Consider the following 13,796-nt stretch of genomic DNA (forward strand, 5'->3'; position numbering starts at 1 on the left):
CCACACTCGCCTCGCAATGATTACATGTGAGATGTTCAAATTCACGTAAGTATGAGGTCAGGCAAGTTCAGCAGATGCATCTTCATTATACTTGCACAATTATCATGAGCAGTCTCACTGGTAACAATTATATGATACTAATTTATTAGTCATCCTCTTTCTCATCTTTTCCACTGATCTGATTTGTTAAAATCCCAGTGTCTCACAAGTTATCTGAAGGAAACGGGAATCTCTGTATGTACCCTCCCTGACAGATAAATCCAGGTCTTGCTTCACTGATGAGATACAGAAATAAAAATCATTCCAGCTGCCATTTTGCTGGATTTAGTTACTGCCTTGGATTCCCCACAGAGGTAGTGAAAGAGAACAGTGTCAGTCTAATGACCCAGTACTTAAAATATGCATCAGTATTGTCAGAAAAAGGCAGGATGACAACTAAAACCTCCTTTTTTCAGGCCTTCTCTAGGGATAAAACAGTTTGATGGGGCAAACTCCCATCACTCTGATACCATAGATAACATCTCAATGCAGGAAAAAGAAGGAAGAAAGGAAGGGAACACAGTTTTTCTTGTTTCCTCCAGGTGCCCCCGCTCCAGAGCATCAGGGAGACCGGAGTCATTGGAAGCACAGCTCCCACTGAAACTCTGATTTTCTTCCCTCAAGGGAAGGCTCCCCAGCCTCGTGCAGAGCATCTTGGCTGCACAATAACCCAGGTCATGAATGAGAGCAGTGCTGAATAAGCCTTTCCTTGCCCAGAGACCTTTGTGCTTGTGATCAGCAGTACTTGGAATTTAAAACCTCAGCCAGGTAAAATACCACAGATGATTATTTAAAGGCTTTAAATAAAAGAAACCCTCTGTCTGTAAGAATCAGCTTTTCACATTCACATTGTATGGCTGTGGACTCATAGCTGGGTTATGAAAGCAGCCCAAAATAAGATGAGACATAATAAAACGCAAGCTGGTCTTAAGAAAGAATTGATTTCTGACAGCAGTTCTCAATGTTTTAAACACTAGCTGCAGACCTCATATACTTCCAAGTTTAATTGCACAATTCCCAATGATTTAACATTACAAAAATTTACATATTTCCATGCTCAGAATTTGAAAAGCTCAAACAATGAGAAACTTCGGTTGACATAAACATGATTCAAAGAAAACAGTATTTTGTTTTTCTAAACTAAGTCACTGGCAGCAGATGACTGACATCCTACATGTGCTGAATATATCCTGTACCTCTAAGCTCTTCTGCTGTGAATTCCTCTCTATGCTGTATTTCTATGATCTGGATTTTAACTTTTCAGGTGAGAACTACAGAAAAATAGATGGCTAAATAAATACACAAGAAAATCTGCCAGATGTGCCTTAGACACATGAAAGGACTGCAAATTAAAGAAAACAATCAATATAAATGAGAGGGTCAGAACTTCAGATGGGATGAGCCAACACAGGCAGTGGAGGAAGTAGATTTTCAAGGAATCATGAGGAGGAGCTTGGACTGATGGACACAGAGGGCAGGGGTGGGGTGAGAAGGACAAATGATACAAATTTCTACTTGTGCACATGGAAGGACTCGAGTTTCTGTGACTAAAAAACAGGACGCTCTGAAGACTGCAGTCCTCAGCAATGTCACTGTTCACAAACAGAATCTTCATTTTTAGACTTTTGGTTGAATCAATATCCAATTTTTCAAAATAACAGCATGCACTCTTTGAAAAGAAGACTACACAGCTAATTCCAGATAAGTAAAGCCTGGCTTTACTTTCTTTTCTTCTGGAGCATTATCCCACTCAAGTTCATCTTTCGCAAATGCTGACACAAGCCACAAAGACTTTATATTATTTCATAAACCAGCATTTTTTATCTTTTCTTTTTGCTTTTTGCTTTTCTTCTCTCTTTTCTCTTTTCTTTTCTCTTTTCTTTTCTCTTTTCTCTTTTCTTCTTCCCAAACTTCACCCATAGCCCAGACTGATACTTTCAATTGGAAGAACAGGCAGCCAGACAAGAACAGTAGAATAAACTTTATCTTAAGTATTTATTGTTATGCTGGAATATCACTCATCATCCTCTGGGGTAATTCAGCACTCTTGTGGGAAATATGTGACCTCATTTGCATTTTCTAATTGAATTGCTATCAGGTTCCCTGCAAGACTGAACAAAGAAGTTCCTTGAGTTACTAACATTGCTTGTATTAACGAGAAAAAAAAGTTTACATTCAGGTGTTTGCTGGGGAGGAGGGGAAATGTATGCTTCATGTATCATAAAATCCATTTTTAAAGTATTTGCCTTCTTTTCTATCATTTCATCCTACTAGCATGACACTTTAACATAGTAGTGAACTCTTTCATTACAGTGGTTTTCACTGAAAACTGGCAGGTTTGCCCAGGTTATTCAGTCATCTAAAGCAATCAGCACATTTATAAGGCTGACACTGTGAAAGAGGGGAAATTGTCACTGTATTGGGTCCCTCCCCATTAAAATGTCAGGTTGCATCAAGAGCAAGGCTCAGCTGGGGAATCTGGGGCACAGGAATGGACACCAAACCTGATTTTGCAGTGAAAGCACACAAGGGGAGGACTGTCCCAACAAGAAATATCTGCTGCCTTGGAAGCCCTTGGCCACCACTCAAGTGCTCTCAGCCTGTTCCACAGTTTTTCCGTCTTACATATCCTGACAAGAAAGGATCACAGACACAAAGGATCATTTATTGATGGATTAATCCTCTGTGTTCTCCTGGAAAGCAGCCCACTGCCCCCACTGTGCAGGCAGGCTCACTCCTGGACCCCCAAAACCTCAGCCAGTATCCCAAAAACATCAGTATCTCCTATAACATTTATTCTGTATTATAACCTCCACAATAAACCAAATATAAACCAAATATCTAATAATGGCCATTCCAGGAGGGCTGGTTCTGATGCAGCTTTAAGCCCTGGATATTCATGAACTAAATTCTGATTATCCTTTCAGAGGGGGTTCTGAGGGGCACCAAGTCCCCCATCACGAGGGGCTGCTCTCACTGAGGGCCGTTGCTCATGGAGAGGAGGAGGAACATGGCAAAAGGACTTTTTTTGTGCTGTAGGTGCCAACAGTGATCAGCAGGTGCAGTAACTGAATTTCCTGCCAATTATTTATAATGTCTGGGAACTGTTCAGCATTTTTGCAAAATCAGTCACAAATTTACAAAGTAAAATGGAAATGAATGGATGCACTAGAAGAAAACTGGTCTCTCTCTCAGGTCACCTCCTTTCTCTCCCATATTTGCCATTTCTATATCCCGAATATAACAAAACAGTCTGAAATGTCTTTAAAAATATATATATAGTCTGCTTGAGTCATATTATACTATACTAAACCAAATGTGAAATCTGCTTCTAGTAAAAGCCATAAAACATGTAAGGGTCATGGCCTGAAACATATTGAACTGGTTATTGTAAGGTTTGGGGTTCTTTTTTCAGGACAAACACTATTATTTTTTAAAATAATCTCATAATCATATTTATTTCTTTAGTAAACAAAGGATTATTCTGCTTGCAAAAACCACAGGCATTTAAATAAAACACAAGTCGGATGCCTGCTACAGGGACGCACAATAACACTGCTTATGACCTTGTCATTAGTCTTGTTTTCCGTATTTTTCCAGCCTCAAACTACACTCTAATAAGGCTTTTAGAAAGGAGGGATATGAATTTTAAGAAGCTTAGCTCTCTGTTTCCAACCAGAGTTCAGATTACATTAACATTAGATGAATTTCCAACCAAATATTCTACTGAAACAGAAATGTGTGCTTATTCAGGTTTTTTTTTTCTGCTACATTGAGAAGAAATTTAAAGCAGTATATAAGACATCTTACTTTGTTCCTTCAATATTTAATTACTTTTACAAGGAAGCAATATTTCTTTGGTTAGAAATGGCAAATAGAGTTGACATAACACACAGGGCTTAATTACATCTTGCACAAGCCCAAGCCTTGCTGAAGAGCAGCAGAAGTGTATTTATATGACTCTAAGCCCTGCAAAACCTTAGGGGTCAGTCCACTGGGCAAGTGAGAGATTTAAGTCTGTCCAAGTCCTTTCCTTTTTCTCTCACACGTGGCAAAAATTCTCCCAAACGGCACAGAGTCACATGGTGGAATTCTAAAAATTTGACACAGAAAGTCTCTCCTCCTTCCTCCATCCTGCCCTGCACTCTCTGTCCAAGCACTGCAGAACTGAGGAAAGGAGAGGCCAGTCTTGCTGTCTGGACCATTACTGCCGTGCATTAATCCAAGTTACAGGTACATCCAAGAGACCCCACCTGTCCCTGAAGAAGCCATGGCTGCTCCCAGGACTCATACCTTCATCCTTACTCTGCAGGTCTTCAAGATCCAGCAATAAATCAAGGTCTTGAACCAATTCCCTGCCTAATCCTGCCCAAATGTCACCACCCAACCAGCCCAGCATTGTGTTGTTTGAGTCAGCACCAGATGAGATACCTGCATTTACTCCGTGTAGTAAACGATCTTCAGCCCAGACTAACACTGAAAATGGAAAGGTGAACTGCTGCTGCCAAAAATTATACGGACGAGGCAGGAAAGTGCCAGCTACACCAGGGGCAGACCAGAAGAAATGTGTTTCATGGGGCAGCCCCCAGTTCCAGTGGCTCTGTGCAGCCCACCACCACGCTTCACTGAAGGAACACTGCACTCAGGCTGCCACACAGGGACAGAGCCCTCCTGCTTTTCAGCTGTGCGTATGGAACTAAAGCAGAAAGAAACCATCTGTACCCTTCTGACTGAAACACTGGCTCTGGCTTCTCTCTGTCGGGGTGGGCGAGGGGAGATGCTGGCACTGAGCAGAGGGGACGTTTGGCACCGCAGTGCCACGTTGTGCTTCGCTGCCTGCATCGCGCACGAGCACGTGTCCCTTATCAGGCAGCAGCAATGCTCCCTGTCCTTGCAAGGGAAGGAACAAGCTCAAATCTCCCCTCTGGAAGCTGCGGGGCCATGCAGATTGCTCGCAAGAGTAACTGTGAAAACCAGAGAGATGAGCAGCAGGGCAGAGCTGCCAGTGCATGACTCCAGGCCTGTGCTGTCACAAAAGGAATCTGAACTTACAGCCATCTACAAGATGGTTGACTTTGAGTCTGCACCCTTCATCTGCTGGTTTTACTAGGAGTCAAGAGAGATTATCAGCAGTGAAGTGCAAACATGATGCACATGACCTGCAGTGTATAACAGACAAGTGGTCGCTTTAAAAATACAGAAGTATGAACTTAGAGAACACTTCCTTCACTGGTGACCCTAAAGCATTTCTGTCAGAGAGGTTCAAGGATCATTTGCAAGGAATTTGATGCTGCTCATGGTATTTCCTACTTGGACACTTCCTTATGAAGCACAGACCAGGCAACATGAACACTCCGATACCGCGTGAACCTTCCGATGGTTTGGGGCAAAGGAAGAACAAAGTAGGAAAAAGAGCTTTGAAAAACTCTTACCTTGTGTCCATTGTGTTGGGACTTCTCTGCCACCAGAAACCTGACCATGGCCTCCCATCTGCCCAGGGTCTGGGGGTCCCAGGCGGTCACCATCAGGATCAGCTGCTTGGAGGGCACCTGCAGGTGGTGGGCAGCGTACAGGGTCCCGTCCGCCCTCACCTTGAAGTCCAGGCTGTTGGTTTCATACCGCACACCCTTGTTACCAGCACAGTTATTAAATTTTACTAGAACAGAGAGGAAGAGATGGGAGAAATGTGTGAGATTGGCCTGATAAGGAAAGCAATCAAATACAAGTTTCAGACATTTAATTTTCACTGATGTCTTCTATATCTCTAATAACCATCAAGGAAATGATTTAACTGTTTCTTCGACCTTTCAGGAGTGCTCTTGTGCTTTATCTCTGTTCCCCAGGGAAGAAGTTGTAAGCCATTTTTAAAGTATTTGATACAGTTTCATTAGATCTCAAACACAGCTGTTCCCCATTTCTACAAGTGGATTTCTCCCTTGTCGCCATTATCTTTTAAATTCAACTGGAGTCTATTACCCACGCTGTGGGTATTTTTTTTCAGGAAATGTTCTCCATTTCCCTAACCCTTCAATAACCTACTTACCACATAGCCTATTTGCACATTCTTAACTGAAATTCAAAAGCCCATAACAATTCCATTATCAGAAATATAGAAAAAACAACAAAAAAATTAAACACAGAAATAAAAGTTTAAATCATTCTGGAGCACACATCTGCTGCTGGAACTGGACCCCCCCCATCCTGAGCTGCATTCCCACCCTGGCCAATCCCTCACATGTTACAGCTACTGCAAAAAGGAACTGTTAAACTGTGCGTCATAAACCATAACATGTCATTTGAAAGCCTACTTTGTCAGATCAAAGCTCCCCACTTGCTGATATTTTTATTTTCGCCTTTTTTTTTTGGTCAAAGTCTTTCACAGTCTAGTTTGAAAACTATTTTTATTGGCATTATGATACATGTCACATACATTAGACCCAGAAAAAACCAACCCTATTATATGACAGAATTGACAAATCTGATAGAAATTGAACCTGCAGCTAATAACACAGGAAACAAAAAACTTTCTGCCATTCGAGTAATCCACGGGGCGGAACACATGTGGTGAAGGAAAACATATTGCACCCGTAAAAACATCTCAAGTGAGTGAGAATGGATGCACAGCCCTCCAGCTCGGATTGTTAGGCGGGTTCTCATGCTGAGATGCTCCAGCCTGCCCCGAAATGAGGAGAACCTTCTTGGCCAGCTCTGGTGGGCTTCAGCAGGAGCTTAATTCCTGCAGAAGAAGGGCTGGGTAAGATGGATCCTACCTAGACTGGCTGTGGTGGGACAAGGGATGCAGGGCACTCCAGGAGGAGCTTCTGGGACAGTTGTACCCCAACAGTCCCTTTCCCCTGCACCAACCACAGCTCTGCAGTGCTGCCCTGAGCTGAATTGAGGACGAATTTGGATCTAAATAAAGAAAAAAACAACCACGGCACAGGTGAAAGAAAAAAGCAGCCAGGAAATGGCTCAACCCATCTGGCAGTCAAAGCCCCTGGCCGCATCAAAGTACAGAGAAATAAGGAGCAGACTGTGGCAGAGGAAGGGAAAATCCTTCCCCTCCTTCCCCAGACTGCACCCCACAATAACTGGGGTGCTGTGATCGTGTCACAACTGTGCATCTACAGAGGCTTTCTGTGCTGTGTATTTATTTAGACCACACTGGTATGTTTTTATGTGTGTGGTGGGAAGTGTTACCAAATGCTGCAGCAATTGCTGGGCACAAACAGCGAATGTCACACATTGATTTATAGAAAATAAGATGGATAAAGTTATCTAGCAGATAAAAAAACCTGAAAGCCCTGGATGAGGGTAAGCACACACACGGTTTGGTGGCACCTACAAGAACCGGGACAATCTCTGAGACCTGTGAGGGGAGATACCCCGGACCTCTGGGACCACCCTGCTGGGAGACCACCTTCATCTCTCTGTAATTTCTGCAAATCTCCCCTGCATTCACAGCTACAATAGATACGTGTGAACATATCAAGTGCATCTTCACTTCTAAATGTTATTTATTTTCAGCTCAGCACCCTGGGCACTGTTAGAAACATGGCACATCAGCTGCACCCCTTTGCTGTGTAATGGCCACGCAGAACTCAAGTTCCAACCCTACTCCCCAAGTACCCACGTATCATATACTGAGAGACACTTAAAGAAGGGAGAAAGGAGTGATATGATAATGACTGCACATTAAAAAACTCAGAGCTTACTTTGATTTTATTGAGATTAAAAGAAAGCCCTACAGTGTACCAGTAGTCTGAGAGAAAAAAACCCCAAACCCTTTCTATATGTGTAAATAGCGATTTCAGTATTCAAAGTACTTAAACATCTGCTTAAGACCCAGCTCATAGCTCCAAGATGCTGCTCTGGTGTCATATGTCACTGTGTCGACTTTTATGCTCCATTATCTAAAAATGGCTACCTCGTAGACAAAGTCCCTCTGTGACTTGCTAATTACTTCCATTAGTTTAAAACAAACTTAACTAGAGACGGAGAAAATCCTGAGAGAAATTGTCTGATTTCTTTTTTTTTAACAAGCACCGTCTCTGCTCCACATTGCTCCTCTCAGGTAGCACAGGTAGGTGAATGCTCAGCAAGGGATTAGCACAAGCAGCTCCTCTCCTAAGAGCCTTTAGGAACTGCAAGAAAGGCTTCAAGGACACAAAGATTCCTCAGTTTTCAGTCACTCTGCACAGCACCAATGGGCCCTGCCTCACCTGGGCGGCTCTGCAGGAGATTTCAGCCACACAGGGATGACCCTGCTCAGCTCTGTCAGGCAGAGGAGCTGCTCTGGCTCCAGGCACTGTTCATACACAGCATAGGAAACACACTGGAAATGCAGGAGAGTTGAGCTTCCTTCACAGGGAAGGGCATGGCTTAGTGGTGGGGTTGGCAGTGCTGGGTGAACAGTCAGACCCAATGATCTTGGAAGTGTTTTCTAATCTAAATAAGTCTGTGATCAAAAATCCTAAATTATCCTCTTTGCTGGCCTTTGAAAATAAGACCTTGGGATGTTTACATGACTACTGAGCTGCACTGTTTTATACATATATATCTATATATATACACATATACACAAAGATCCACATAATCTATAAATCTCATTTAGATATATTTATATATAAAATATTTTCCCCAAATATATATGTGTATAAGTTTAGGGGAGAAAAAAAATCAAGCTATTGTTCTATGAAAAATAGCACAGATCAAGGAAAGGAAATCTCACCCATATTTTCAAATTCCATCTCTTACACCTACTCTTTGCTCTTGTGGAGGCAGAAATTAAAATTTCATTCAGTGGCAGACAACTTGTGCATTTTTTTTCCCTTTTTCTCCTTTAGAAATCTCCAAGTCTACGTAATTTGCAGTTGATGCAACTCTTGACTTTCAGATAATGCAATAAATAAATAAATAAACAAACATTGGCTGTGTTTACTAGGCTTAGAACTCTCTGTGGACACAAATCAATCTTTCTTTGACCAGTTTGAAGCCTAAAGAACACTGCATGAATTTAACATTCAAAAGCTGCAGCATCAGTAATTAGGATTTCAGATAAACAGCAGAGTAACACATCTATCATTTTTACAGGATGGTAAAAAAACCCCCAAGTTTTTAAAAAATACGCTGGAAAAATGCTCACTGATGCTTATCGAAAACTTACGCTGAAACCAGCATCTAATGCCTGATGAAAGGAAAACCAAGAAGGCACCCTCATTAACAGGCTTTTAGGTTTAACCCTTTACCCTCATCATTTTTAATTGCTTCTCTATGAAAGGAGGAAGTACAACAATTTGATAAGCTGAAACAGGTACTGAGTGACGGGCAGAGAAGCTGCAGGAGTCTGCAGCAAACTGCTGGGCATCTGAGAAAAAAAAAGGTATTTTACTTCAAAAAAGACACAGGGTGAAAAAAAATTCAACAAGTTTTGCATTGTTCTCTTTTATTATTTAGCTTGTTAGGCTGGCTGGACAGAGTCAAATGATCAAGCCAGGATCTTGAAAGATGTAGGAATACACTGAACTTCTTGCCCCCCAAATGCCTGAGAGAAATACTGAATTTAATAGGACTATAAATGGTATAAACCAAAGAATTCACTTTTAGCCATATCCTTCTGGATTTTCCTTTAACTTCTCCTAGTCCATTAAAAAGTGCCCCCTCTGGCAAGCTGCATAGGGCTGGAAAAGCAGGAGGGATAATACTCGTTTATTAAGATAAACCCCCTGGCAGGACATCATCCCACATTTCAGGACATGGGTCCCTTCAGGACTCTGTTTTTCACCATGGTTTTGAGGATTATCTCTGCAAAAGATGTTTCTTTCATGATGAACTTTAAAGCAGCAAACACACAGCAGTACTTGCAGCAGAATCCATCTGCTTTTCAAGCTGTGTCTCTTGACCAGCTCCCTTACACCCCATGCACTGTGATAAATCTAAGCTGCCAAATCCACCCCTCACACCCCTTCTGTGAACATCATTAAGGTGAGGACAGCTTAACTGCAACCTTTGGGAATTTCTGATGTCTGGGTAACCTGCAGAGTCCTCAGCATGCGTGGAAATGTCCCTCTTGTGTGATCATGAGCAAATCACTTGTATTCCTGCCCTGGAACTTCTGGCCCAACGCTCCCAAATGTCTGCACTCATCCATCTCCTCTGGCTTTTGCAGGGGGTTCAGTCCTGGCCAGCATTCCCTGCATGTCACCACACCAGAAATTAAAAAATCCCAAACATATCCTGTGTGGAGAGGCTCCTGTTGCCTAAGAACAGGCATGAAACCATTCAGTTAACCACAAAAATGCACAGGCACATTACAGCCTCACAAAGTGATTTCTCCATTAAGTGCTAATGTGAAGCAGAGCGTGCTGTGCCTTGTTGGGAAGCTGCATTTATTTGGCAAAATAAGTATGTAGCATAAAATTTTACATGGCCACGTTTTCGAGGCATCCTCTTTATGTTCGTGCAATACCTCTGCGATTCTGTGAGAAAACTGTTTTATAGCAGTGGGAAGCAACTGCAGTGGAGTGAATTCCCCACAGCCACTCTGGAAACCTAGAGCAAAGCTGGGATCTGAGTCCTGAAATTCAAACAGCCAGGCCACTGCCTCCATCACCCAGATACAAGCGAAGAAGACAGAAAAAATCAGAAAGATGGACTTTGAAAAAGCTAACAGAGGCAGATCCTTCTCCCTACAAACTACTGGGCATTTCCAAATTAGTGCAGGGTGAAAAATTTAAGGGATGTCACACAAATTATTGCAATTGTTGCGTGAAATGGAGTCCCATGAGCACATGTAAATACATGATGGAATTATTCTGGGACTGAAATATCTTGTCTAAAACGGCAAATGCTGAAATGGAGGCAAGAGGATTTTAACAGAATTACAGAGTCATGAAGGCTGGAAAAGACCACTAAGTCCAGTCATTAACCTAACCTTGCCCGGTCCACCCCTAAACCATGCCCCCAAGTGCCACACCTACACGTTATCTGAGCACTTCCAGGGATGGTGATTCCACCACTTAATCCTGTTCTACTGCTTGACGACCCTTTCAATGAAGATATTTTTTCTCATATCCAACCTATCCCTCCCCTGTTGCAACTTGAGGCCATTCCCTCTTGTCCTATCTTGTCCTATTTTTTTTCTCTGTATTAAAAAGATGGATGTGTCCAGGTACCACAGGCATTTTGACCATTCAGAGATGGTGTTTCAGCGTTTTGTGGAAATTAAAACTGACTTGAGCCATCACACTTACACACAGTGCTACATCTAAGCCTGGACTCCTGTTTCTATCCCACTTCCACTTATAGTAAATCCCACACTATCATACAATACACAGCCAGATTTGCTTCCTGCAGCTCATTAAATGCTCAGAGCCCTTCTCCTTCTCTGCAAGAAAAACAACACATACATAGGAAAAAATGATGGCTGTAAAACCTGATGGAGACAATGTGTAATTTTCATCCTCTCATTACTAATTTTATAGGTTACATTTTCCACCATGTCCCCATAAAAGATATCAGACTAATAAACTCCTAGTGTCTTTATTTAATATTTATAGCACCATGGGAGAACCAAACTCTACTGGTAAAAGGGAAAAACAGCAATTCAAACAGCTGCTTCAAAGACTAATAAACACATCCCTAGTGATTGAGCTTAAGAGTATACAGTTTAAAAAAATGCTTTGGTACAAAAAACTGTAGGAAATAAATGGAAGGATGTCGGTTGGTATATGAATGTATATAAAAATGTGCATGCTCACACCCTCAGCTGCACAAAGCATTGATTATTCATTAAGTGTTCTTGGAGTAAAAAACAAATATAATGAATGGTTTGGAGAATTAATGAACTATCCCACAGTCTATCATCTGCTGAAAACATTCAGCATGATTTAGCGTGTTCTTAATGTTATTTTCTTGCAATTAATGGAACAGAAATCTGTGGCATTTCTACCCATTTCCCAAATCTCAGGTCAATGTGAAACATTATATCCAATTTTCCAGTGCATTATTTACGATCTCTGAGCTATGACTGCTAATATTTGCCTTACTGAAACAATAGCAAATTATCATAACAATTTACCATATGTAATTATGTTAAACAGAATCTATCTTTATTTATCTTCTTGTAATCTTCAGTTACAGCGAATCCTCCTATTCAGAATATGCAATAATACAACATTCATGACATTCCCAACCTATTACATGCTTGTTAGAAGTGACTCCATGTCCTACTCCACTGGTGACACCTCGGAATCAGCAAACGAGTAGCAATCTGCCTCCAGCAGAAACTCAGGTAGATTTCAAAAGGGACACAGAAACATTTTATGTTTAAAGGCACATTTTGAATTTGCCCTCTTTAAGTTCCAAAGCTCAACCCCCTCCATGATCCATGTGGGGTTTAGGCACACACCAGTGAATTCCCGACTACCTCATGCTCATCTGCAGCTGTTTTGCTTCCACAAAGCCAGGACCGTAGGTCTTATGGGGAAAATGGCAAGACTTTTCTGCGCATAAGTAATTTATTTTAAAAACATAAAATACTTCTGTGGGCTTGATGGGACTACATGGAAAAGTCATCTTTTCATTTCCTGAGCCACCTAAATGCTTTCAGCACCTTTTCCAGCTTTATGTTCACTTTTATCAGCTCTTGCTTGCACAGAATTTCTGTTTCCATGGCCAGAGAAAAAGAAAAGGAACAATACATTTCAACAGACAAATAGGGATCCTTTAAAAAGTCACTCTGTCACGTGTGCAGTCAGCCAGTAGCAATGAGGAGTCATGGGTACATTAAAAAAAAAAAATCTAAATCCCATTCAAACAAAACAAAAATCTAAATCCCAGACACTGAGTGCCTCCTTCAAATTCCCACCTGTGCCATTTTTCATTTACTGGAAGCCAATTCAACTAAAATACATGTTTTTAAGGAAGAAAAAAATGAAGAAGTATATTTCACTTTTGGTTTGGAATTGGAGGGGAGTACAGACCCCTGGAGAGAAGGACTATAGAACATGATAGAAAAGATGAATCACTCTGGCAACAGCCAGCCAGCCATTAATTTTCAGCAAGCCAGGAGTTGGTCCAATTAAGCCAGGTTCCTTTCTCTACATTAACATGCTTTACTCAGTTTTTTTCTGAAGCTAAAACATCAGCTCGAGACCCCAAAGGCTTTTCTATTTAGGATCAATCAATCTACCTTGCTGCACTGTAAAACATACACTGTCAGCTCCGAGGCGAGCTCAAAAAAAGAGCAACGGTAGAAAAATTTGATAAATCGGCATGTTCTGGCAGTTAGTAGAGGGATTCTTCCTACACTGCAACTTATTTTTATCTGATTAGAAACAAGTATTAGTAAAGGGAATATTCCCCTCTATTCTCTTCCTGGTATTTAGCATTGGTTTAAGAGGGTTTTTTTTTAATCAGGTTTTTTATCCCTGATTTTCTACATTCAAGCCAGAAGATTCCTGCCACAAAGGCACAGAGATACTACCCAGATTTCAAAGGGCAGTGAGTTTGAATTGGATTTGCAGGATGTGGACTCACATTCAAGCATTTTCTTCAGCACAGAAACATGAACCTGCATCTATTGGTGCTCATGTTAAAGAAATTTTTCACTGCTTTCCACATTTTTATGCTCAGGGCTTTACTGTGAATATGCAACCTCACTTCTGGGTTTCCAGCACCTGCTCTATAGGATTGCTTTATTTGGGATTTCACTGCCCATTTGAGATCCACTAACTCTCCCTCAGCCTTACTGAGGC

At 41.5% G+C, this 13,796-nt stretch overlaps 1 protein-coding gene across 1 annotated transcript in view; it reads right to left on the reverse strand.

Annotated features, from left to right (window-relative positions):
- CDH4 (cadherin 4) overlaps positions 1–13,796 on the reverse strand; it is a 423,679-nt gene that overhangs the window by 166,058 nt on the left and 243,825 nt on the right. The window contains exon 3 of the mRNA XM_048321825.1: positions 5,472–5,695. Coding sequence (XP_048177782.1) covers positions 5,472–5,695 — 224 coding nt within the window. The remainder of the gene's footprint in view (positions 1–5,471; positions 5,696–13,796) is intronic.

The sequence above is a fragment of the Corvus hawaiiensis genome, chromosome 17, assembly GCF_020740725.1.
Source record: "Corvus hawaiiensis isolate bCorHaw1 chromosome 17, bCorHaw1.pri.cur, whole genome shotgun sequence".
NCBI classification, from domain to species: Eukaryota; Metazoa; Chordata; class Aves; order Passeriformes; family Corvidae; genus Corvus; species Corvus hawaiiensis.